Source organism: Enhydra lutris, unplaced genomic scaffold, assembly GCF_002288905.1.
Source record: "Enhydra lutris kenyoni isolate GAN:26980312 unplaced genomic scaffold, ASM228890v2 scaffoldscaffold24, whole genome shotgun sequence".
Classification (NCBI taxonomy): Eukaryota; Metazoa; Chordata; class Mammalia; order Carnivora; family Mustelidae; genus Enhydra; species Enhydra lutris.
Window position 1 is genome coordinate 595,607 of NW_019154108.1, and position 24,387 is coordinate 619,993.

A 24,387-nucleotide genomic window follows, 5' to 3' on the forward strand; every position below is an offset into this window, starting at 1 on the left:
AAGTATTTGAAGTTAAAGTTTTTACTTGACTTTTTGAAAATGTAATAAAATTTTGTTAAATATGATCATGAAAAGCTATTTGCAAGTCGTGTTCCGTGTCTGACTTAGTATCATGTTTCGTGTTTTCATGCCTAGACTTACACCTGGACACAAGAGAGAGCGATCCGAATGGTTTATTGACGAGAAATAACCCTTCGCCTCCATGAGAACTGCCGCATTTACCGCACTAATTTTGGGGGAGTCACTCTGGACTTTTATGTTAGAGAAGCAGGAAAATGGAGACTTGGTGCCGCGGGAAATGGCATGTTGTTACCCAAGGGTCTACGGCAGTCGAGGTGTCCCAGTGGAGGAATGTGACAGGTGGGTTTGTCTTCTACCGCAGCACCTGCCCGGTTCCCATCCCACGACCCTCTGAAGCAGCGTGGTGGTGGCGGCACAAACCACAACCCCCACACGTTCCCATGCCTTTTGTTTCAAGGACAGGGGCCAGGGGACATGGAGAAGCAGAGCCTGAGGTCTAAACGGTGCTCCTTGGGAGAGGGGGTATTCTCGTGCTGGTGCCAGATCTCAAGTAACAGAACAGCCCCATGTTCTTTCACACATTCGTGTGTCTGTGTCCTGTGCAGGCCAAGAGGAGGGGCCCGCCCCGCCGGCTCTGACATCCTGCTCTCACAGGGGCGCGGAGAGGCCGGGAAGGTCGTTCTGGTCCAAAGCTCTTCCGCAGTGATGAGGGCCGGCGCCTGACTGGCCCAGTCCGGGGAGTGTGAGACTCGATCTTTGGGCTGCGAGTTCGAGTCCCATGCGGGGTGGAGAGATTACTTAAAAATAAGATGTTAGAACAAACGAACAACCTCTTTTACTGTGATGAAGTCAGGGAGTGGCCGTGGACGGGGAGAGCAGGCCAAGTGTCGCGCTCTGCGGACAGAGGCCTCTCTCTCTGACGTGGGCCGCGGGGCCGTTTTCAGGGTCGCCCTCGGGGCCCCTCGGTCTGTTCGAATGCGCACAACAGCAGAAGCAGACCCTCCTTCACTCGTTCACTCCCTCACTGAACGGTACTTCCTGGGCGCTGTTTTCCAGGTGCCCTTCTGGGCTGGCGGAGCAAGAGGGCGACCGGACTGGGAGGGCTCGGGAGCTGCGGGGACGGGCGTGAGCGTGGATCACGGTGACGCGTTGGTTTTAAAACGCTGCGGGAGCAGAGGGAGGCGCGAGCGCCACGTCGTCGGGGTGGACTGTGCGGAGGGGCCTGCGCGGAGGGGCCGAGCCCCAGCAGCTCCGCAGACGCCGCAGACCCGGCGGGCCCCGCGCGCAGACGGCCACCCGCACGTCGCACGGGAGCTTTCCGGGGTCCTCGCGCGGGTCCATCCTACAGATGCGAAGACCGAGGACCAGCAGGTCAGGGGCTTGTTCGGTGCCACAGAGCTGGTGAGGGACGGTTCCACGGGCCCCGCCCCAGGTCTTCCCGACCGCGCAGTGGACGAGCTTTCCTCCCCGTCTCGGCGCTCGAGGCGTCCCGAAGGACGCGGGCGCGACACGGGGGTCATCATCGGGGGAAGGAACAGCGTTTGTTCCGGAGACCCGAGCAGGACGGGGTCGCGGCCGAGCGGGTCCGCGCGTCCACCAGGACCGGGTCGCGGCCGCGGCGGACTCCCGAGGGCCCCGCGCAAACCCCTTCGGCTCGTGGACTGGCGGCTCCGCAGGGGCCCGAGTTCCCGGAACGCCCGACTCTGTCCACCGGACCACGTTCCTACTCCTTCCTCCATCCCAAGTGCTCGTGCAGGGGGGCGGCGGGGAGGGCGGCGGGGGGTCTCCGGTGGGAACTCGCCGCGGCCCCCGGGGCATCTGCCGGTCCGAGCCGAGCCGGTCCGGACGTTCGCGGCGGACGCTGGGGGCCGCGGTCCGAGAGGCCGGCCCTGCCCTGGGGGTCGCGGGGGTCCCGGGTCTCCAGCGGGGCCCGGCGCCGCCGTCCGGTCCAGGCGGCCCGCACGGTCCTGCTCTCCTCGCCGCAGCCCTGCCGGTCCGCGGGTGTCCGCCGGGTCGCAGCTCCGGAAGCTGCACTTGGGGTCACAGGAGCCTGGTCGAGGCCGAACTTCACGTGACTTTCCCTGCGGCCACCGGGGGGACCCGCGGAGAAGCCGCGCCGGCGCGACGCGGAGACTCCCGCGCCCGGAGGTGGTAGCCCGGGCGGGGCGGGGCGGACGCACTGAGCCCCGGGGGACCGGGGGCGGGGCCGGGGCCGAGGCGGGGCCGGGGGCGGGGCGGGGCGGGCGGACCTGAGCCCCCGCGCCCCGGCGGTCCCGCCTCCCACCCCCACAGCGGGCGGGCGGGAGCGGCGGGGCGCGTGCGCGGGCGGCCTCGGGGGCGGGTCCGGGCGGGGCGCGCTGGACGGCGGCGGCGCACCCGGAAGAGCCGCGCCGCGGGCGCAACAGGCGGCGGGGGCGGCGCGCGTCCACCGGGCGCGATGGACAAGCTGAAGAAGGTGCTGAGCGGCCAGGACTGCGAGGACCGGGGCGGCCTGGCCGAGGTGAGCGCGCCCGCGGCGGGAGGCGGGGGCGGGAGGCGGGGGCGGGCGGGACCCCCGGGCTGTGCGGACCTCCGGGCTGGCCCGTGCGTCCCAGCGCCGCCCCCGGGCCCCCTCGACGGGCGGCGCCGGGGCAGGACCGCTGGAGCGTCCGCGCGGACGGGCCGAGCCCCCAGACCTGCGGACGCAGCCGGTCCCTGGCGACCGGCCCGCAGCCGCCCCCGCTCGGGGCTCGGTGTCGGGGTCCCTCTCCCGCCCGCGGGCGCCTGTCGGCGTCGAGGCGCGTGTCCCCGGCGCTCCGCGGGGCGCTCCGGTTCCCCGAGCCTGTCCGTCCGCGCGGCAGACCCCGGACCCCGGGACCCCCGGACGCCGCGCGTGCGGGCGGGTCAGGGTCAGGGTCAGGGTCAGGGTCAGGGTCTCTCTCTGGCCCGGGCTGCGGAGCCACAGCGCGCGTCTCCGGGTTCCTGCGCTTCCATCGCGTTTGCGCCTGTTTTCCCCCTGGGCGACCCAGGACACTTCACCTTCCGGTGTGTGCCTCAGTTTCCCCGGCTGCGGGGCGAGGCTGCGGCCCGCTTCGCTCTCCGGTTTGCTGCGGCTGCTGCTTTCCCGCGCTTCGGCGGGTGCCGGGTTTTGTCTGCGTTTCCCTCCGGAGCCCCCGCAGCCCCAGAGCGCGGTCCCCGGAGCTTCACCCTGAAGACCCGCACTCGACACTGACGCGGGACTTTAGGAATCGGGGTTCGTTCGTTCGTTCTTTCTATTTCAAAACAGCTCTGTGGGTTCTTTTTTTTTTTTTTTTTCCTTATTTTCTTGATTTCTAGGACAGACAGAGATCACATGCAGGCAGAGAGAGAGGAGGAAGCAGGCTCCCCGCTGAGCAGAGAGCCTGATGCTGGGCTTGATCCCAGGACCCTGAGATCATGACCCGAGCGAAGGCAGAGGCCCAACCCACTGAGCCCCTCTGTGGGTTCTTTTTACTTGGGTTAGGGTTGGGGTTAGGCCTTTATTAGTGGGTCGGGGCTCAGGAGTAATTTCATGCATTTTTTGTTTCTGATTTCCGCCTTCTGTTAGGAACTGTCAAGTCAACTCCCACACGGCCTAGTAAATCCTGGGCAGTGGACAGTCGCTGGTTCTCTGAAAGCATTATGCCCTGTGGACGGTCATCCTGCTGTGACGAGCACCTCGGGCTCCAGAGCTAGACACTTGGTCATCCTGGAGACTCCTGGGCTAGAGTGTTGACAGCAAGAGGAGGCAGATACTTTGTATTTAGAAAACAATCACCAAACAGACCCTTAAGAGTGAGTGATTAGTGCAGATTGAAGATGCGAGGGCTGAGTTGGCTTTTACCCAAGGTGGTGCATGTCCTCGTTGGACACAGGGAAGGGCTTGAAAGGGCTGTAAGCTCAGCCCCGTCTTAAATCTGTTTAAGAAAGACAAGGTGCCGCTCTCGTTGTGAAGTCCCTGTCCGTCTCCTCTCCTGAGTGTGAGATTCCTGTTTTCATACCTCATTGTATGTCGTTTCCTGAGTCCCAGACTCCTGGGAAACATCTTGTAGCTGGCTGAATTCATTTTCAGGATTGTTCTTGGCTTAATTTTTAATTTTTACTAATTCGAGCCTCCTTTAAAGTATGGGTATTGATTTGATCGTCTCACATCTGCCCTGGCTTCGAAGCTGGCAGAGCTGGAGATTCTGTGCTGAAATTTCTGTTTTCTGTAGTGAGTTGGACTTCATGGCCTTATGAGTTCTTCAAATTAAATTATGGAAGTTGTCAGAGATCACCATAAGTGAGTGCTTTTCAAATTTTTATTCTTTTAACGTAAACAATAAAAGCATGACTAGGTCTGTTTCTCTTACATATGAAACTATGCATAAAAACCACTTGGCCGTCCCTAATCACCAACAATAGCCTCATGATGAGGTTTTTAATTGATACCTCCCCTTCATAAATACACCTTCAACCTTTGGTTTTAGTGGGCTTCTGTCCTAAAGTATAGGTTTCATTTTTCCATAGAGGATTCCAGGGATGAGGAAGGAATGAGTGGTAGGAAGCAGTATTCGTTTCTCACCTTCTTCTGGTTACCAGCCCTGTTTCCTCAAACAGTTCTTAGCTTTACCTCGTTTTGGCAAGAACCTTTCGTCTCTCCATGTCCCAGAGTCAAAGGGACCTTTGTTCCTAACTGCCAGTCAGGCGGCATGTGTGCAGGACACGGACAGTTCTATCCAGGTTCTATGTAAGCTACTCTAATTTCCAGAAGGTGCTCCAGCACAGCTTCCAGCAGCCATGAATTGAGAAGTTTGTTTTTTTTTTTTTTAATAGATTTTATTTATTTATTTGACAGAGATCACAAGTAGGCCGAGAAGCCGGTGGGGGCGGGTGGGGGGGAGGCAGGCTCCCTGCTGAGCAGAGAGCCAGTTGCAGGGCTTGATCCCAGGACCCTGAGACCATGACCTGAGCCGAAGGCAGAGGCTTAATCCACTGAGCCACCCAGGCGCCCCTAGAGAGGTGTTTTGTATCGACTGAGTCTGTTTTTATAAATTGGCAAAAGGAAGGGCTTTTGCTGAGCCCAGTTAGAAGGGGAATAGCAGTTTCCTCTTGCTGGGACCATGCAGGTCAACCAAGTGCAGTTACATGCAGTGGGGAGACACGAGTGACGAAAAATTGTCTGTACCCCCCCCATTTGCCCCCTGGGGTGACATTTGGGTGGAAATTTCAGCTTGAGGGACTTGTAGAACCGACGTGTCACTTTTGCTTCGAAGGAAGATAGCAGAGCTGCTTTCTCTAGCGCGTGAGTTCATTTGTAAGGGGACTGGGACCTCACCGTCCTGTGCAGACTGTATTCAGGTCTCTGAATGCCAAGGCCAGCTCACGCTTGACATGTGACCTTACGGTTTATCCTCTTAAAAAAAAAAAGGTTGAACGTCTGATGACGTTCCTGTGGATGCCAAGTAGTGCTCCAGCTGCGAATCCTGTCCCCTTGTGCTGTGGCGCCCTTCTCCCCGCGTGCAGCTCACCTCTTTTTTTCTGCCTGGCAGAGCAGGTTCTCTGTTTCCTGCGTGAGTAGGAGGAGTGGCGTCTTCTGGTCTTATTTTCTTCCTGATGGGAGGTTGCCCGTGTGAGTCAGAAGGCTGAGCTGGTTGTGGGGCCGCCATCGCGGTCGGCCTGCTGAGTGTCATGTGACTCAGTTGGGTGCGGGTTTTCCTCAGCAAGGAAGCCGGGGGCCCATCTCTCTGGCCCTGACAGACACCCTGTTCCCGCTGGGTGTCACCGTCCCCGATGGCACCTTTCTGCACGGTGTCATGTGGTGTCCCATGTTTCCGCAGGTGCTGTGTCTGCTGGGGGATGGCAGTGTCAGGAGCCCCCCTTAAATATGGGGGAGCAGGGGCGCCTGGGGGGCTCAGTCATTCGTGTCCACCTCTTGATTTCAGCTCAGCTCATGATCTCAGGGTCCTGAGATCGAGCCCTACATCAGGCCCCCTGTGCCTGGAGCCTGCTTAAGAGTCCCTCTCCCTCCATCTCTCAATTTGTGTGCGTCTATGCGGTAGGAAGAAAACCAGTTTGACAACAGCCCTTCGTCCTGGGTCTCTCGTGGATGGAAGTCAGGCTGTTCTGTGGCAGGGGCTGGCCACCGCTGGGAGAGCCGCTGGTTCTTGTCTCCCAGCCTCTGGTTTGGCAGGAAGCTTGGGGACGGGGCCGAGAGCCCGCCCTGAGCTGGGGGCGTCGAGGCTGAAGGACTTGCCCATCCAGTGGCCCTTGCAGCTTCTGGCAACGTCCTTCTTCATCAGGGGGTAGAAATGTTACCGGCAGCTTCCCCCGCTGCCGATGGTGGCCGTGGTGGCCACGCGGTGAGCCTCCTGCAGGCGCACTGGGCAGGAGGCCGGAGGCGGGTCTCTGGCAGCAGCCCGTCCCCGGCATGGCGTGGCCAGGAAGGTCTCTGGCGTAAGCTCTGGGCTGGCCTCTTTGACATGGAGGAACAGCCGTGGGAGCTGCGTGCAGGCTCGCCTGTTAGCAGAGCTGTTGTTGGCAATCGCGCACTCCCGGGAGGGATGAATTACGGTAGCGGGGCCGGGCGGTCATGAATTACCTGGGATCCGTCTCACGCGTGGGTGACTTGGCTGATGCCGGCACGAAGCACCTCAGATCCAGCTGAGGGCCCTGACGCGATGACAGCCTCGTCCCCTGGGGTCTCAGAGATGCCGGGAGGAGTAGCTCCTGCTGAACTTCGGCTCATCGATGTGGGAGGCCATGCCCGGTGGCCTGAGCGCCAGCCGCCTCCCTGTTCCCTGGGCCCCTGCCTGGGGCCGCTCACGCCTTTGCAGTTGTCGGTGTCCGGCCCGGGCTGTGGTCAGGGCTTGGGCTACTCTGGGGCCTGCTGCCTTGCTGTGCTGTGTGTGAAATGGTGGAGACTTGCCACCTCGGGGGTGTTCCCCTAGAGGCTGGGTAACCTCGTATCTGCTGCTGGAGAGGAGATTCGTGGGTGGGGAAGGAGCTGGGCGCCACGACTCGGGAGGGCTCTCGTAGCAGCGAGGGAGTCGGAGTCTCTGTTTCTGCCTTCCGCGGGACAAACTCACACAATCTCATTACGTGCTTCCCTCGTTCTTGCTGCTTAAACGTGTATATCCATGTGTGTGATCTGTCGTTTGAAAATTCTAGGTCGTTGAGGCGTCTTCACTGAGCTGGGGCACCAGAATAAAGGGCTTCATTGCGTGTTTTGCTGCAGGAATTGTCTGCTCACTGTTGGTAAGATGTCCCTCCCCTCCCCTGTCTTTTCCCCACCCTGTCCTTCCTTCCCTCTGCCTTTCCCCTTTTGTCCACCTCCTCCCTTCTGCCCCTCATGAGATGCACAGATGAGAGCGAGAGGAGAGGGGGTGCTTACGAGGGAGGGGAGGGGTCTGGGGGTCTCTGTGCACTCTTGGCTGTGGGCTGGCAGGGGGGTCCTCCCCGTGCAAATGCCCTGTGCTTTATCTTCCAGGGGACTCTCCTGCTCTGGGTGCCCAGGAAGGGCCTGTACCTCTTCGCAGTGTTTTATACCTTTGGTAACATCGCATCGATTGGGAGGTAACAGTTTTTTGCTTTTTGTTTTTGTTTTTTAGTTTAACCTTAGCCAGTCACTAGATGGGAAAATAGGTGTGGGCTATACTTGAGCGACATGAAGGAGGATGCTTTATTAGTTTTAAGGATTTGGTTTCACACCAGAGGTTGTTAAAATACATCGTATCCAAAAAAATCCACAAAATATACATCACATTTATATTCTGTCACTTTAAAATATTTTAGTATCTTTTTTTTTCTTAAAGATTTTATTTATTGGGGCTCCTGGGTGACTCGTCAGTTAAGCATCTGACTTTGGCGCAGGTTGTGATCTTGATGTCTTGGGATCAAGCCCCATGTCAGGCCCCCCACTCGGCAGGGAGTCTGCTTCTCTCTCTCCCTCTGCCCTTTCCCCTGCTTGTGCTCTCTGTCAAATAAGTAATGAAAACGTAAACTTAGGTATTTGAGAGAGAGAGAGAGGGTGAGTGAGAGGTGTGGGGGAGGAGCAGAAGAAGAGGGACAAGCAGACTCCACGGTGAGTGCAGAGCCCAACACAGGGCTTGATCCCACAACCCTGAGATCATGACCAAAATCAGGAGTTGGACGTTAAACTGACCGAGCCACCCAGGCACCCCAGTATTTTTGTATCTTAGTGTATTTTTTTTAAATTTTTGTTTTTTAAAAGTTTTTATTTATTTATTTATTTGACAGACAGAGATCCCAAGTAGGCAGAGAGGCAGGCAGAGAGAGAGGGGGAAACAGGCTCCCCGCTGAGCAGAGAGCCTGACGCGGGGCTCAATCCCAGGACCCTGAGATCATGACCTGAGCCGAAGGCAGAGGCTTAACCCACTGAGCCACCCAGGTGCCTGTATTCATTTTTTTGAAAGAGCGAAAGAGAGGGAGAGATAGAGCATGGCGGGAGAGGGGCAGAGGGAGAGGCAGAAGCAGTCTTCTCACTGAGCAGGGAGCCTGGCGCAGAGGGGCTCGATGCTAGGACCCCGAGATCATGACCTGAGCTGAAGGCAGGTGCTTAACTGACTGAGCCACCCAGGCACCCTGTCTTAGTTTATTTGTGAAATCTCCTGGGATGAAGTTACTGTTGTGGTTTTACACATGAGGGAACCGTGGTTGAATGGGACAACACAGTCCTGTCTGCGTTCCGGCCTGCTGCTGCCAGAGGCTGAGTGGGGATTTTAGAAGGGCTCACGGGGCCAGAGGCTCCTGGGGAGGGTGTTCTTGCTCGGCCAGTGGAGGACCATCTCAGACCTGACCCTAGGCTCAGGAGCACGGGGGTGGGGCTCGCAGCGTGCCTGCCAGCGGTGAGCAGCCCGTTGTGCATGCCGCAGGTGCGCACACGGCCCAGGTCCAGTCCAGCTCGTGCTTCAACCACGCTGTGTGCGGGCAGCAACGGTCCTGCGGCCTGACTTCTGCCTCAGGACCCCGGAACCTGAGCTCTGTGATTCCCTTTCCCTCCCCCTTCCCTTGTATCTCAGTCAATGGCCTCAGAGTCCTGGGTGTCCAAGCCCCGGCGCCTGTGATTGGTCACCATGACTTGGTGCTGACCCCTTCCTTTTTGTCTCCATGGTTATCGTCCCTGGGACGGACTCACGTGCTTAATGACTGAGCCTTGACCACACCTGGGCGGGGCTCTGAGCCCTCACAGACTGTGTGGTTTGGTTCCTGCCCCTGGAGCTCACGGTGGGCCGGGCAGATGCAAACGGGTGACAGAGTCGGGCAGGGAGGAAGAGGGGCCTGGGAGGGGCAGCTGCTGCCATCTGAACCCGGAGCGGGGGAGGGCCCGTAGACATGGAGCCACCTGCACCGCCCTTGGGTCTGGCGCGTATCACTTCCCGTCTGAACTACTGCAGGAATCCGGGCGGCTTCCCTGTCTCCCTTCGTGTCCCTCCGGCCCACTTTCTGTGACGCCCCAGCACAATCTGTTTGGCCCTACCTCATGCGAGCCTACGGGAGAGGCGCTTAGAGAGCTGGCTTGACCCAGGTCCACTCCACAGCCTCTTGTATTTCCCCAAACATCCTTGTGGTGGTTCTGGGGCTAACGTCTTTGTCTAGAATGCTGCCCCGTCTGTATCTTCCTCTTTGTGCCCTGCCCCCCGCCCCCATTTTAGGGGAATTCTTGCTCATTTGTCAGGACTTGGCTCAAAAGTCACCACTCCTGTGAGACTTCTTGTCATCTCTCCCCACCCAGAATCAGTGACCTCTTCTTTCCTAGGGGACTCTGTGTGTCCCAAATATGTTTATGGGACAGCACAGGTAGCATTTTATTACACTGACTTGCTAGAAGTGTCTAAGCCACTTGACGGGCTGTACCTCTGCCCTGCCTGTCCCTGTTGTCCCCAAGCCCAGCTCTGTTTTTGGCTGGAAACGTTAACCAAATGATTGAGTGCAGGACTCTGGGTGCCTCCTAAGAACTTGGTTTATGGATGCTTCTGATAGCGAAGTCTCCTCTCACCTCCACGGCCTCTTCAATACTGACTTTTGGAGGGTTTTCTTTGGGCAGACGATGCGGGTTTTGTGTCGAGCTGCAAACAGCATAAACACAGGAGCGGGCTGTCAGCCCAGAAGAGCAATTTAGCAGACCCTGCTAGGACCGGGTCTTCAGAGCCCTGCCTGTGGGAGTAACATGGGGAGCAAAGGATTATTTCCAGGGTGTGTCTAGGAGTTTATGGCTTTACCTATAATGGGTTATTATTATTTATTTATTTATTTGACAGGGAGACAGAAGGAGAGGGAGAGAGCACAAGCAGGGGGAGCAGCTGAGGGAGAGGGGGAAGCAGGCTCCCTGATGAGCCGGCAGCCTGACGTGGGGCTCGATCGCAGGACCCGGAGATCAGGACCTGAGCCGAAGGCAGATGCTTAACGGCTGAGCCACCCAGCGTCCTCTAATGTGTTACAGTTTCGTGTTTATGCTGTATTTAATTTTTTTTTTTTAATGCTGTATTTAATTTTTAAAGCCAGCCATGGCTGTTGCTTCTTGTTCAGTGTTGGCTGGGAGTGCAGCTGTGAATTCAGGTTGAAACTTAACAGTACTTTAAAGAGAAGTAGGCTTATTTTTAAAATTTCTGTTTTTATCAAACACCCAGTAGCTAATGTTTAAACACTTGCTGTTATAGGCTCCTGCCCATGTGATGCCACATGGGGCCTTTCTGTAGGAATCTAGAGACATGACAGACCTCGCCCCGGGGTTTGGGGTTAGTGGGTTAGTGTCGTGCGCAGCCCCCTCTCCAGTTCCAGTCACACTGAAAGTGCACGACGGATGTCTTTCGGGGCTTTGGATCCTGTAGCTGTGGGTTCGAGTGCGGGCTGTTTTAGCTGTGCGGCTGTGGATAAGGACACCTTCCTGAGCTTCCTTTTCCCATCTCTGAAATAAATAAGCGTAACGACACCTGCTCCACCGACTTGCGGAGGGATGGAATGAGGTCAGGGATGTCCTGTCTGTCACGTAGCAAACACTGACCAACTCACAGAGGATATGACCAGTGGAATTATTCTCAGGAGAAAGAAAGAACAGGAAGTGCCCTAGTTTTTAATACCAGCAACCTAAACCTGTCAGGTGTGGTTTCTCTTTAAAATGATCCAAGTCTCTGGTTGGCCGGTTGGTTTCCATGGGTGGGTGTTGAGGAGACAGGGGTGCACCTCTCAGAGGCCTGGGGGCTCTTGGTGTGGTTCTGGAGCCAAGCCCCGTGCACTCACACCCGAGGAGCGGGCAGCCCCGGCTCCGGCTAGCAGACCCTTCGGGCTTCCATTTCTTCGCCTGCACAGGAAGTAGGACGATTCCTGTCATCCGCCCCGCAGACCATCGAAGGGTTAGGTTGGGATAGTACGCAAAAGGCCAGAAAGGCTGGCAGTTGGCGGGTGGCAGGAGCTTCCCAGCTGTCCCCGGCCATTACCGCTGTGATCCCCGTGGCTGCTCCCGCCGGGCAGAGGGGAGGCGGCGGGCTGGGCCTGGGCCGGGCCGGGCCGGGCCAGGCCCGGGCTGTTCTGAACGGCCTCTGTGTGTTTGCCTCTCAGCACTGTCTTCCTCATGGGCCCGATGAAGCAGCTGAAGAGGATGTTTGAGCCGACGCGCTTGATCGCGACGATCATGGTGCTGGTAAGGCCTGCCTGGGAGCCGTGCTTGTGACATGGGACTTCTTAGCTTTTCGTCTTCCTCCTCCTTTCTTTCCCCTTTTGTCTTGACTCACTGCCTGACGCCTGTGAGCTCCGAGTTGGAGGCAGAATTCTGCGTCCGATCGTGACGCCCGCCGTGTGCCGCACCCGCAGCGGGCCGCTGGGAGCAGTTGCACTGTTGGGGACACGGTCATCCTGGTGACGGGGGAGCTGCGCCCAGCAGAGTCCGGGCGAGGGACCCCAAACACAGGCTTCACTCGCCGGAGCGGGGGTCGGGGCTCCTGGAGCGGGCGCGCTCTTTCCTCGGCACCCAACTGCCGCCACTTGCCTCTGGGGCTGCTGCCCTCGGGGCCCCTCCGCTCTGCTCCCTGCTCCGATGGCACTGCCTGCAGCCCGTCCCGTCCCCCTGGCCTGTTGCTCCTGTCCCACGCTCCTGCCCCTTCCTCCTCTGGGCTGCCACCTTCTGTGTGACCCTTAGCATCGTTCCAGACCACATTCGCTGGCCTTCTGTCAGCATCGCCTTTCCTGCAACATTGGGCCTCGATCAGTGCACTTTTGAGTTTCATCTCCGTCCACGTCGCTCGTCGGGACGGGTGCGCTCCGTGAGGCCGCGTCCACGTTAGCTGTTGCTCGCGTGTCCTTGCAGAGCATCGGCCCAGTGCTGGCCGCGGAGAGAGTACTTGGGGCGTGATTACTGAGCAGTGAAGCCGTAGAGGGACAGAGAGGATGGGCATGACCGGCCGCCCGAGGCCATTGTTCTTGGCCAGCCTGGATGTAGATGGTCTGGGCGTGTCTTACAGAAAGAACTTTGTAAAGGTGGAGTCAGAGTGTGAGGTGACATGTAAACCAGTAACCGGCCGCCCGGAATCTCGTGTTACTTTGTCCTGCTTGCCTTTCCCGTTCCAGGCGCAGGGGTTTTCGGAGGGGCTCAGATACAGGGCTGAGAGTTCGGCTGTGCTAGTGAGTTTGAATGAAAATGGGGAGGGGTGAGGGAGGGACCAGAGATGTGATTTTATTTTCTGGGCAGACAGTTTGGGGAAATTGGAAAGGCAAAGAGGATCCATTTCTTTTTAGTCTGCATCTGTTTTGTGGGCCGGTTTCCCTCTTCTTCCCTCTTCCCTCTGTGGGCGGGTTTCAACTCTTCTGCCACACGCGGGTGCTCCCGTGGGTCCGGCGCTTTGAGAGGAAGGATGCCTTTGGTCGCTGCGATCAGCAGAGAGTCTGGTCAGTGTGGGGGGATGACTGTGGTAAGTTTGCCAAGCATGGTGAGGCCTTCGCAGTATTTTCCTCCGTTGTCACTGTATTAATTAATGTTTTTCCTCTCTTCTAGTTGTGTTTTGCCCTTACCCTGTGTTCTGCCTTTTGGGTAAGTGTGTATTTTGATTTCCTTGAACCTTTTGGCTTACGCCTCTTGTCACACACCGTGCGGTAACTGTCTGTTCTCCTTTCAGTGGCATAACAAGGGACTCGCGCTCATCTTCTGCATTTTGCAGTCCTTGGCCCTGACGTGGTAAGTGATGTCTCCAATAGTGTCCTCCCACGTCGCTGTCTGAATGACGCGGCTGAAGGAGATAAAAGCCCACGTGGTGTGGGTAGGAGGACAGAAAAACATAGGAGCTTTTCAATTTAAGAATTCTCAAGGATACAAGTGAAGTCAGACGGCAGAGCGGAAGTCTGTGCCCTCAGCCGTGCGCCGGTAGCCGGCGTCCGTGGTCTCGGGGGGCCGGGGACTGGCTGCCTGCTGCACTGTCTTCTGCGGGGCTCCCGGTCGATTTCGAGATGTTCTCAGTGTGACTCAGTCACTTCCGTCTGGTAGGAGCGAGGACGGTGGAGTATTTCGGGGGCTGGTAGAGAGAGCTGTGAGTCAGATGGACATCGAAGGAAGGCGAGCGGTAGGAAGCAGGGAGCCGCGTTTGGGACGGGACGGGTGCCTTAGCCGAAGCGCAGAGGGAGTTGTCAGCTGGAGATGAGGGACAGTGACTGATGAAACGGAAACCCTCATGGCCGTGGGCGGCAGGCCCAGCAGGTGCACGGCAGGCCGTCGGCAAAACCAGGGAATTGTGGCTCAAGAGCCACGCACGGTGAAGGGGGCGCTGGAGACCTCGGTCCTTCCAGACGGGCCCAGCGTCCGGCGGGGCGCGGTGCTGACAGGAGGAACCAGTGGCTTCAGAGAGGTTGTTCCGGTCCTTCCAGAGTTTAGGAACACGTGAGGCGGCTTGAACGGTTTCCACAGACGCACTGGTCCGCTTCAGGGAAAACATGCTTTCCCTGGTGCCCAGGAGAGAGGGCTGCAAGTCTCAAAGCCACCGGGACTGGCCGTGGTCCCGCGCGGCAGGAGCGGGGCTTGAAGCTGTAGCCACGTACCTCGTCGTTGTGGTCATTTGGGACTTGTGAAAAAATACGCTTCCCAAATGCTTTTTGGGATTTACTGTGTTCACAAGTGAGCGACTTTCTCTCCATGGGGAACGGAAGGAGAACGAAGGCCTGATTTTAGTGACACGCGGGCTTCGGCAGCAGGTACCGGAGGGCCTGGTTTGTGGCTTATGTTCATGTGCTGTTTCTTTCCGGGGCATGGGGTGGTACCCACATGGACGTGCCTTTCTTCACCTGTAGACTGAATTTGAAGCCACTCTCCAGAGGTTCAGCGTTCATACAGGCTCACGCAGACGGCAGTAATGCTCCAGCGCCGACTGTGTTGTGTTTTCCTCAGGGCTGGTCATGAGCATTGGGGCCTCCCACCTGCCTGGGCCTCCATTGGGTGAGGGGACTGAGCCAACTGGGATCCCCGAGACAGCTCTGGGCCCGGGTTCCTGAAGAATCCTCACTTCCTTACGTTGTTATCCATAGTATAGTTGGTGCTGTTTTTTTTTTTCTTTCTGTTCTGTTTTCTCTTCTTTTAAAATTGATAGGAGCAGAGCAGAAAACCCTCCCGGTCAGTGGCAGTTCGTTCTGTTGAGGGTTTGTGAAATCCTAGAGGGAGCTGCGCCCGGTGTTATCCGGCGGTTTCAGGATAGGGCTCCGCGCCGTCCCACTGTGTGGGACCTGCTGACCCCGTGAGGCAGAGGTGACGAGGTCGGCTCCATGTGGGCCTTTCACCCTTCTCTGGCCACCGATGACCCCCACCTGTACCTGGGGTGCGGCATGTGTTCATGTGTGCGTGCGAGTGTGCATAGGTGTGTGTGCACACCCCATGGTGAGGACGGAGAGGGTCTGGGCCCTTAGGGACAGGCGTCCTCGCAGCTGAGGCCCATTCCTTCCAGAGAGTCCCTGCGTTAATTTTGTCTTTTGTTTGTTTTCTTTGCAGGTACAGCCTTTCCTACATACCCTATGCCAGGTAAGACTGACTGCGCTTAGGGCTGTGCCTTCTCACTCGGGGCAGAGGGCCCTTTGTTTTGGGTGCTTTCAGAGAACACGTGTTTTATCTTTACTAAAGTTCTTCCAGGCAAATAGGTAAGGGTCCTGTATCCGTTTTATAGATTCGTAAGCTGAGGGTCCTGTCCACCTCCTCCCCTGCGGTGCAGGGTGATGGGCATTGGCCCGGGACCCCAGTTCCGGTGGCAGAACGTTCTCCTGTGACAACGTAGGGCATGTGTGCACGTAATCCCTCTTGGAAGGCGTAGCTTTGTGGAGGAAAGGTGAATATCACTTTAGCATCCCTGAGGGAGAGGTGGAGGGAGCCAGGCTCACGCTTGTTTTCATGTAGTACCCATGGATGAGAACGTTCCAGAAGCGTTTATGAAGGGAAAGTCGGCAGGGCCAGGACTCGGAGGACCAGGGTTTGCTAGTTAGCAGTGTGGCCTTGGGCGGCTCACTAGACCCCTGTGGCCGGAGAGGACGTGTGGAAGCAGCGTGGGCCGGCCCGGCCATCCCCACAGGCACGCCTCCTTTGTTCGGTACTTGCAGCGAGGGGCCTCGCAAAACTGGTCGTGTGATCTTTGCCTGACCCTGCTGTCACGCGGCAGCTTAATTTCCATATGTGTCTGTCCTTACCTGTCAGTTAGAAAGAGGCTTGTCTTTAGCTGTATTGAGAAGACGGGAGACCGCATGGGAGCTGGGAGGTGGACAGGCAGGCTTGTGTCTCCCGTGTTCCGACTCTGCCGCTGACAGTGGTTCGAAGATGCTGGGCAGTGCCCGATGGGAAGTTCACAGGCCCCTCACTGTAAAGGCAGCTGTGTGGCTCGGGAGTACGTTCCAGGGGGATAACAGTTAGGAAATCCTCTGCTGACCCAGCGAGTTTGGGGTGCTGGGGGCTTGTCTGAGAAGCGTATGGGTAGAACTGTCTTGGGCAGCTGGGTTTTTATGTGGAAGGAGCCAGAACCGCTCATCCCTGAGCGTCCCGTGATCTTATCAGTTTGCCCACAGTTTGAATGTGTCATCATGCCAGGACCAGGTCTGTAATTTTCAGGGTCCTGTGCAAAACGTAAATGTGGGCTCCTGGTTAAACAATGATTGAGAATTTCAAGATGGCAGCCACAGAGCGTCAAACCAGAGGTGAAACCTTTCAAGTATGGGGTGCAGGGAGACTGCCCGTGTCTCTGACCCATGAAGCTGGGCCTGCTCGGTGCCCTTCAGGGCTGTGCACTTGACCTGGACAGGCATTTATAGAGCTCACACCTTTCTCCGTGTCCCACGGGCAGAGTCGTTACACAGCAGGAAAGGGTTCTGTGGTCACATATGTTTGGGAAGGGGTTAGGCAAAATTAGGTGGGTTCCTTGTTAGGCAACTTTCCAGGTCCTCTGATATGCGTGGTGTTTGCTGCCGTGAGGGATCTTACTTGACTGCGTCTCTTTCTTGTGCAGAACATCTGCTGGACTACAGTGTAGAGCGTGTCTTAAGCACTGCACTGGAATTATCTTACTGTTAAAGCACTGTGCCTGCTCACACAGATGCACTCACTTACCTCCTCCTCCCTCCGTGACTGTCCTGGGATCCTTGACGCCGTGTGGCTGAGAGCAGAGGGACAGGGTCGGGGCGGGAAGCCCTGCACAGCCACATGTGGGCCTGAGATGGCCGTGCTTCCTTGAGCAGGACAGTGATGGATTGGGGACCCACTCTTTCCTTTCCACGTATGTGAATTCTAGGGAGTAAGCCCTGGGACAGGCCTAACCCAGCAGGTTGATAAGTACCCAGTCACTGCAGAGAGTCCGCTGTGCACGGGAACTCCGGCAGGCTGTCTCTTAGCAGGTTCCTGCTGTTTGCTTAGGACAAGGAATGAGGAAAGGCCCGAGTGACAACTGGGTCTGATGTTTTCAGTGCATCTACTACTTCTGGTTAACTTCTAAGTGCACAGTCCTTCGTTCTTGGTTTCCGATAACCTCTGCTTTCTTCCGGTCCTTTCCTTTGGCTATTGTCAGTAGCTGTCCGTTGTTTGATACCTGTTCTTTTCACTGTGTTAATTCCTGCAGATGTGGGATTTGGGACTCAGCAAGACGGGTCACTTGCCCACGGCAGTACTGCTCATGTTGAACCTGCAGTTGGACGCTAGGGAGCTTGACCTCACAGTCAGGGTGCCCTCTCCCCTGTAGGGTGCTCCTCTGGGTGCCCAGGAATTACGAGGGTCTTGACCACTTACAGGGGCCTGGGGGGTGATGGTCTCCCACTGACGTTCGTGTGTTTTCCTCCTAGGGATGCTGTGAAGAAGTGTTTTGCAGCCTGTCTGGCATAGCACACGTCCCGCTGTGCCAGGCCCTGGGAGGCGCCATGGACGGGAGCCGGTGGACAGTTTTGTAAACACCTCCTGAACCTCTGTCTTACAGACATGTGCCTTTTCTCCTGCAGCAGTGTGTTGCTTGTGATCTGAACGTTTGAAGGTTGCTTTTGGAGACAGTGTTGTCTTCCAGACCCAAACGTCTGGAGCCTGGTGTGAGAGGTGGGGTCTGTAGCTTGTGGGGTGGACTTCCTTTTGCACCTGTTCCCTTGTTAGATGCTGTTCCACCGAAATCTCCTAATAAAAGCCTCGTGAAGCAGCTGCAGGTCGGCTCCGGAGCCAGGGCTCTCCAGGGGACGGCGGGCAGCCCCGTCGGAGCTGGCAGGGGTGCGGCCGGAAGGCACAGAGCTTTGAGGTCGACGGGGACTTTGTGGACTTGTCCTCAGTATGCAGACCCTCCCCGCCTCACCCAGCGTACATGCGTTTCTGCTCTGGGGTCTGCCCCCCGACAGCTGCACACAAGCCCATGGAGAGCCTGGCCGCGGAGTAACGTGGAAAGAAGCACTTTTGGGGGCATGTGTGTTGGTTTTAAATCTGAATGTTGGCTTTGTTCTGATTCCACACCTGACGATGGAGCGTGTCTTCTGACATTCAGTGCACACTCTTCTCTTGGGGTTTTCTTTCTTTCTCCCTGCCCACGTAGCTTTTCTCCTGACCAGGAACTAGACCGGGGACAGAGCACTGACGGAACAGACGCTGTTGGCTTTTGCACAAGGGCTGATGGGAGGTGAGAGATCGTGCTGCTTTCTGCTCTGGTTTTCTTTTCATGATTTACATGCGCTGCTTTTAAACTGATTCTGTTTTCCATCTCCCCTGGAATGGGGCCAGGAAAGAGGGGATGGGAAGGCAAAGGCCCCCCACCATGGGGCCCGCGGGAAGGAGGTGTGCCTGCCCGTGACCTTTCATCAGGGCCTGTTTTTGTGCTGGAGTCGGGGCCGTAGACCCTGGGGCAGGATGCCATGGATGTCCGGGGCTTGCCTCGCAGCCCCCCTGCACCGCACACACCTGCTTTGTGCCCAGAACCCTGTCCGGTCCTCATGAGAGCCGGTGACGGTTATCTCACTGGCAGTCGAGGAAATCGGGTCTGGGAGGTTAGCGGGTTCCCCCGAAGCCATGGCTGGTGGCAGACCTGGGTCCAGAGCCTGGGTGCTCCAGCTTCAGTTGCCCGTGTTTCCCGGGGTGGCTCTGGAGGCGTCCCCTCTAACGGTTCTGCCTGTTGCCATCAGCCAAGCCTGTGCCTTTCCTGCTCCCAGCATCTACATCACTGCCCTATCTCCTGCTGGGTTTCCCCTTTGGGAAGCTCTTCTGGGTTCCGTAGGCTCTCCACTGTTCGTTAGTGTGCCCTTCCAGCTCTTTCTCGCTGCCTGACCAGCGTAAGTGCCCTAGCCTGATTGCCAGAGCCCCTGGCAGTGCAGGGCCACTGCAGCACGCCCTCTCTGGGGTTGCCTTTCTGTTCTTTACCCAGGTCTAGCTGTCCCCTCGGGGTCTTGCTCTGGCCAGCCTTTTCCTCTGAGCTGGGGAGCTGTAAGCAGGTCTGACCGGACCAGAGCGAGGAGGCGGTCTCGCCGGGTCCTCTTGGGGCTGTGGAGGGCGCCCGGGCTTATCCTGAGGCTCCTAACCTGCCTTCAGCCAGGAGGGGAAAATAGTGCCGCTGTCTGGCTTTTGTGGCATTCTTTCACCCCTGAGGTGCCCTAGGAGATAACTCAGATCTTGGAAGTGCTCTAGGAAGTGGCCCGAAAGAGGGCAGGAGTGTCCTTCGTTCCCTCCCTTGAGAGCGGATGTGAGGCCAGCCTGTGTCTACGAGCTCCGGCAGTAACTGGAAGGCTGATGCCTCTGGCCCTTTGCAGTGTTTGGACTTGACTTTATGGGACATGAGGTCGAGGTGCCTTTTGAGACTCCAGCGGGGCTGTGTGGCGCAGCGGTAGTGGCAGTGGGCTCTGACGGCACCCGGGCCTGGGTGTGCGTTGTGTCCCGTCACAGACTGCCGTCCGGTTGAACAGGTTACTTGAGCTCTGGCTCGCCCGTTAACCCCAGAGAAAACAGTTCTTTCTGCACCATTGTACGTCAGCTGTGCCAGGTGCTGAGCCCAGTGTACGTAGATGACATCCCAGTAACAGGAAGGCATTACTGCCTCATCCCCGAAGCAGCCGATGACTTGAAGGTGACAAGTGAATGTCTCTGACCGTTAACTTACTAGAAGCTCTGCGTCCAGCTGTCCATGTCCAGCACACCAGACTGCCATGCGTGGTCTCATTTGCCATCGGCAGTGACTCGCTGGCTGCTGGTCCTGTTTGCTCCGGGTCCCTCCAGATCCTGCCGGTAGAGGGCGGTGGTTCTCGCGTTAAAGCGGTTGCTCGGCCCTAACGTGGGCGTCGGCCAGTTTGCTCTGGCGGCTCCGGGCAGGTCACTTTGGGATGATCCTGCCCTTTAGGCTCTCCCAGACTCCAGCATTTCCCCTCTGCCACCTCGACCTTTGGTTCCCCTCCTTGTTTTCGCCTGCTGCACGGTGGGAGGAAGAAATCCCCGTGAAGTCTCTGAAAGCTGTTACCAGGCACCGTCGTGGGCGACCGAGTCGGGGGTCAGGGTTCAGACCCTGCGGCTGTCTTGCTGGCAGTGGTCTTGGTTTCCTGCAAACTCCCCTCACCACAGCTGGGGGAAGGAGAGGCTGTTGCATCTCTGGAATGAAAGGAATCGACTCCTGCCCTTGTGCCCCCCGGGGGTGAGGCGGTGCCTCCATGCGTGTGAGCTGCGCCCCCCACCTTCTTCCCTCTGTGCTGCTGTGCTGGGCACTGCGCTGCTCCCCAGGCCCAGACAGCTGGCTTTGGCCCTCAGAGCCTGCCGCGTGATTCCCCGCCACCCAGCTCAGTCCCTAGGGGGGTCCCCTTCTGCCCACTGGGCTCACGGGCGGCTCTGGCTCCCAGATCCTGTGTGCGGCTGTGCCACTGGCCTCTGCTGCCCAGGCCCAGCTGCGGGTCCCCGGGAAAGGGGGGACACCATCCGGCATGCAGCATTTCCACTGGGTCGATGATCTCGGTGCTCCCTCATTCTTCTATGGGGACTTTGGGGGGCTGTCCCCCGCCTGCCACCTCCCTCGCACCCTGAACGGTGTGCTCAGGGAGAGGAGACAAAGTCGTGAGGTGCATCTCCGTAGATGGCTTTTGGACACCTGCATTGGAAAAGAGGATTAAGAAGTGGGGCACACCTTGAAAGAAGGGTGTGGGGGATACTGGTGTGGGTGCTTCTGCTTTTGACAGCTCCAGCGGCGTGACAAGTGTGGTCTTGTGGTCCTCGGGGGTGAGTCAGGAAACTCAGCCCGTGGCTGCGCATCCTTGTCTGTGGGGCAGCCCGCGCCGGCCGCCTTACCTGCTCCTCCCTCAGACGTCTGGCCGCACTCAGCTGCAGGGTCACAGACTAGTGAAAAATTCACAACCCATCCTTGACCCTCCTTTTTAGCAAATAAATGAAAAAATCCATGTTTGCTCAGTTTTTGGCGTAGTTTTTTCTATTTTAAAAGTTAAGATTTGGGGGGATGTTCTAAGGGGTGTTATAGGTTTTCTGCAGATAGCAGTTTTTAAAAAGCCAGTAGACCTACAACCGAAGTTAAATGCAGGTTCACATCTGAAACTCTCGGTAAGATACTAACAAAAGAATTTTGATTCAGAGTTTTTGATTTTTTTGGAAATTCTTATTTAAAAAGTTAGCGGGGAGGTTAAATCATGGGACTTTAAAGTAGCTCGTAGTTCATAGTTTATGCATTTTGTGAAGTTACGAGGTCTTGAGCGTTTCCGTCCAGTGAAGAGACGGAACTGTCGTGTGGTGTGTTTCGTCCGCCAGGACAGGCTGCCTGCCTGCTCTTTGGGCTGTTTCAGTTCTGCCCCAAAGGCAAGGGCGCCACTGCCCAGTCCCTGGTACACCTAAGCCCCGTGGTGGGTGGCTCGGGTTTCTGTAGCGCAGAGGCCCTGAAGCCTGGGCAGAGAGCGGCGGCGGGGCAGCCCGGCCCGTGCCCATGTACACTGACCACGGGAGACTCCTTCTTCCTGGCAGGAGCCCGCAGGCTGGTGACGGGCTTAGAAATGCACAGAACTTTGTCTCTGGACGGGACGGGCTGAGAGCAGGGAAGACTGAGCTTCTTAGGCAGTGCGTGTCCTCTCGGGGACCAGACGTGCTGTGTGAGACTGAGAAGTCCGCTCACGGCATCGTCATCCACAGGCGATGCTCAGGTCCATGTGTGCAATAAGGTAGTGTCACCGCATGTAGACAGTGCGGAGAACCCCATACGCCACAGACAGACTTTCCCTGATACCACAGGGCTGGCTGGACTCAAGTCCTCGCGGGGCCCCTTCAGACCAAACGGAGGCCGGAGTCCGGGCAGAGCTCTCCGGCCCCTGTCATGCGTCTGCTGAGCCTGGTCGCGAGTACCGGCGGTTGTCGCGTTTGTGGGGTGCGCGGGGAAACGCGATCTGTGTCCAGCTTTGCGGCCTTCCTGCTCTGAAGTGTGCGTCTTGCCTTTTTCAGTACTTTCGCTTGACGTAGCCGCTGTGAACAAAGAAGGAAAGATTTCACATCCTCTCAGCTTTGTTCCTTTGCCACTTTTGTAAATTCTGGTTGTGAAGTTGGGGGTAAAGATGTTCAAAACCCCGTGGGGAATTTACATGCCTTCAGAACATTGTGCCTGTTCTAATACGAGGAGCTTTTAAGACGCTTTGTTAAAACATGAATCCATTTTTGTAATCATATAGTAATACTTAACTAATTTTCAATTCTGGTGATTGCATAACTGAATTTTTTATATCCAAAAACATATTCTTGTGTGCTACTTTTCCTACCTTGAGATTCTATTTCGTACAACAAATGTTTTCTTTTCACTGATGTATTTCAAAGAGAAGGAACTTTGCTCATATTAGAGCTGTTCCCCCCCCCAAGACATCATAAAACTGTTCTTAATTTTTCTTGTTTTGCATTTTGTTTCCTTTTCTAATAAATGATAGGATTATGATCTTTAATAAATCTGGTATCGTGTCTTGTTTATGTCTGTTTCCCCAGGAGTCACTAAACCAAATGAAGATTGGCTACAAGAAAAGAACACGTCCTTGCTTTGTATGCGTAGTATGTAGCATTGCAAGCACTTGAGGTGGTTTTTGAGCTAAATTGTTAAGTAATCCTCTCTTTCCAAGGGCATGGGAGTAATAGAATCTAAGTCTTGAAGATTTTTGAAGGTAAAAAGTGGCAAATGTTTTTATTTTGGAGAATTCCTGCACACCTGCCTGGCTTAGTCACTGCATAAACTGGGTCGTCAGTGTGAAGTTCGTACTATTTCCATATTCTTTTAATGTTCCAAGATTTAGAGTTATGACCGCTCTTTCTCTGATGATGCTGGTACTTTGCTTTATCTCGGTCAGTCTGGTTTGGAGTTTATGATTTCATGATCATTTCAGAGACAAACTGGTTGAAAAGATTTGAACAGTCCTTTAACACAAATATGTGAATAGCCAACAAGCATGTGTAGTATATACTGTGTTATTTTATATATTAATATGTGATATGAGTATATATAAGTTGATATTCCTAACTTACAAGTTAAGAAAACAGGTAAAGCCCAATTCTAAAGGTGCATTCTCAGGTGGTAAAATTACAATGAAAAGTAGGACATTATTTGTGTAAAGTTCGGATCGTGATGACTTTTTGAGGTATGGAGATTAGTGATTGGGAAGGGATGCAGTGTGGAGGGGGATTCTGGGTGCTGGTTGTCCATTTTCTTTTGTTTTTTGAGAGAGCTCGAGGGGCTAGTAAGGGGCAGAGGGAGAGAGAGTGAGACATCTCCAGCAGGCTCCACGCCCAGCGCAGAGCCTGACACGGGGCTTGATCCCAGGACCCTGAGATCGTGACCTGAGGCCAGATCAAGGGTCAGATGCTCAATGGACTGAGCCACCCAGGTGCTCCTGTCCCATTTCTTGGCCGAGTGTTATTTGCAAGGTGTTCACTCTGATAAATCATTACACTATGTTTTTTGCATATGTGCACTTTTATGATGTGTTATACTTTATAATAAAGGTAAAGGCTTAAGTAATTGGTTTTAGATATTTTTTCTATATAATTTAACACGATAAATGTCCTTCTGAGTATGGCTTTAGTTTTGGTATGTTGTATTTTCATTGTAATAAAGTTCAAAATATTTTCGTTTTTTCCTTTTTACTGTTTACTGCCGCCCACCTCTGGACCACCTCCTCAGTCCCTGCTCACCACCTGGCCTTCCCTCCCCTTCCCTCCTCTCTTTGTCCTCACCAGCTCCTCCCTCACCAGCTTCTCACCTCTCAGTGACCCTCCTCCCCTGCCTTTCCCCACCCCCCACCCCATCTCCACCCCCGCCTCTCCCAGACGTAGCCTGGCCCAGTTCAGAATACTTTATTTCCTTGTGACTTCTTCTTGACCCCGTGATTACTTAGATGTCTGTTTAATTTTTAAACATTTGGGGATTTTCCAGATACCTGTTACTGGTTTATAATACAATTCTGTTGTAGTCAGAGAACACATTCTTTACTTTTTTTTTTTTAAGAATTTATTCGGGAGGGAAAGAGCATGAGGTGAGGGGCAGAGGGAGAAGGAGAAGCAGGCTCCCCGCTAAGCCGGGAGCCCCGACTCTGGGTCAGTCCCAGGACTCTGGGATCATGACCTGAGCTGAGTGAAGGCAGACAGGTAACCGGCTGAGCCACCCAGACACCCCCAGAGAATATATCCTAAATGATTTTAACCCTTTAACATTTATCAGGACTTGTTTTACGCCCTGCGTATCGTCTGTCTTGGTGGATGTCGCATGTATGTTTGAAAGGAATGTGTGTTCAGCAGTTGAGTGGAATGTTCTAGAAATGCCACGTTGGTCGAGGTGTTGTTCAGGTTCTAACCATACTGAGGTGGTACGTACTTCTGTCAGTCACTGAGAGGGGCCGTGAATCATGATGTGGATTTCACTGTCTTCTATTCAGCTAGTTTTAAAAATTCTATTTTAAACA

The 24,387-nt window shown here is 55.8% G+C and overlaps 1 protein-coding gene across 1 annotated transcript; it reads left to right on the forward strand.

Annotated features, from left to right (window-relative positions):
* The first annotated feature begins 2,413 nt into the window (after positions 1–2,413).
* LOC111150892 (SFT2 domain containing 2) lies at positions 2,414–22,726 on the forward strand. The gene is made up of 8 exons (XM_022508573.1): positions 2,414–2,521; positions 7,168–7,254; positions 7,487–7,572; positions 11,575–11,656; positions 13,004–13,039; positions 13,125–13,183; positions 14,978–15,007; positions 17,299–22,726. The coding sequence occupies exons 1-8, from the start codon at positions 2,459–2,461 to the stop codon at positions 17,336–17,338; spliced, it is 483 nt and encodes a 160-aa protein (XP_022364281.1). The 5' UTR covers positions 2,414–2,458; the 3' UTR covers positions 17,339–22,726.
* Positions 22,727–24,387: the final 1,661 nt, after the last annotated feature.

Bases quoted from the DNA above. Each gene is read 5' to 3' on its own strand.
- LOC111150892 (XM_022508573.1), top strand. From the start codon at position 2,459: ATGGACAAGCTGAAGAAGGTGCTGAGCGGCCAGGACTGCGAGGACCGG. The intron at 11,657-13,003 runs GTAAGGCCTGCC...CCTCTCTTCTAG, and splicing joins TCGCGACGATCATGGTGCTG to TTGTGTTTTGCCCTTACCCT. The intron at 13,040-13,124 runs GTAAGTGTGTAT...TTCTCCTTTCAG, and splicing joins CCCTGTGTTCTGCCTTTTGG to TGGCATAACAAGGGACTCGC.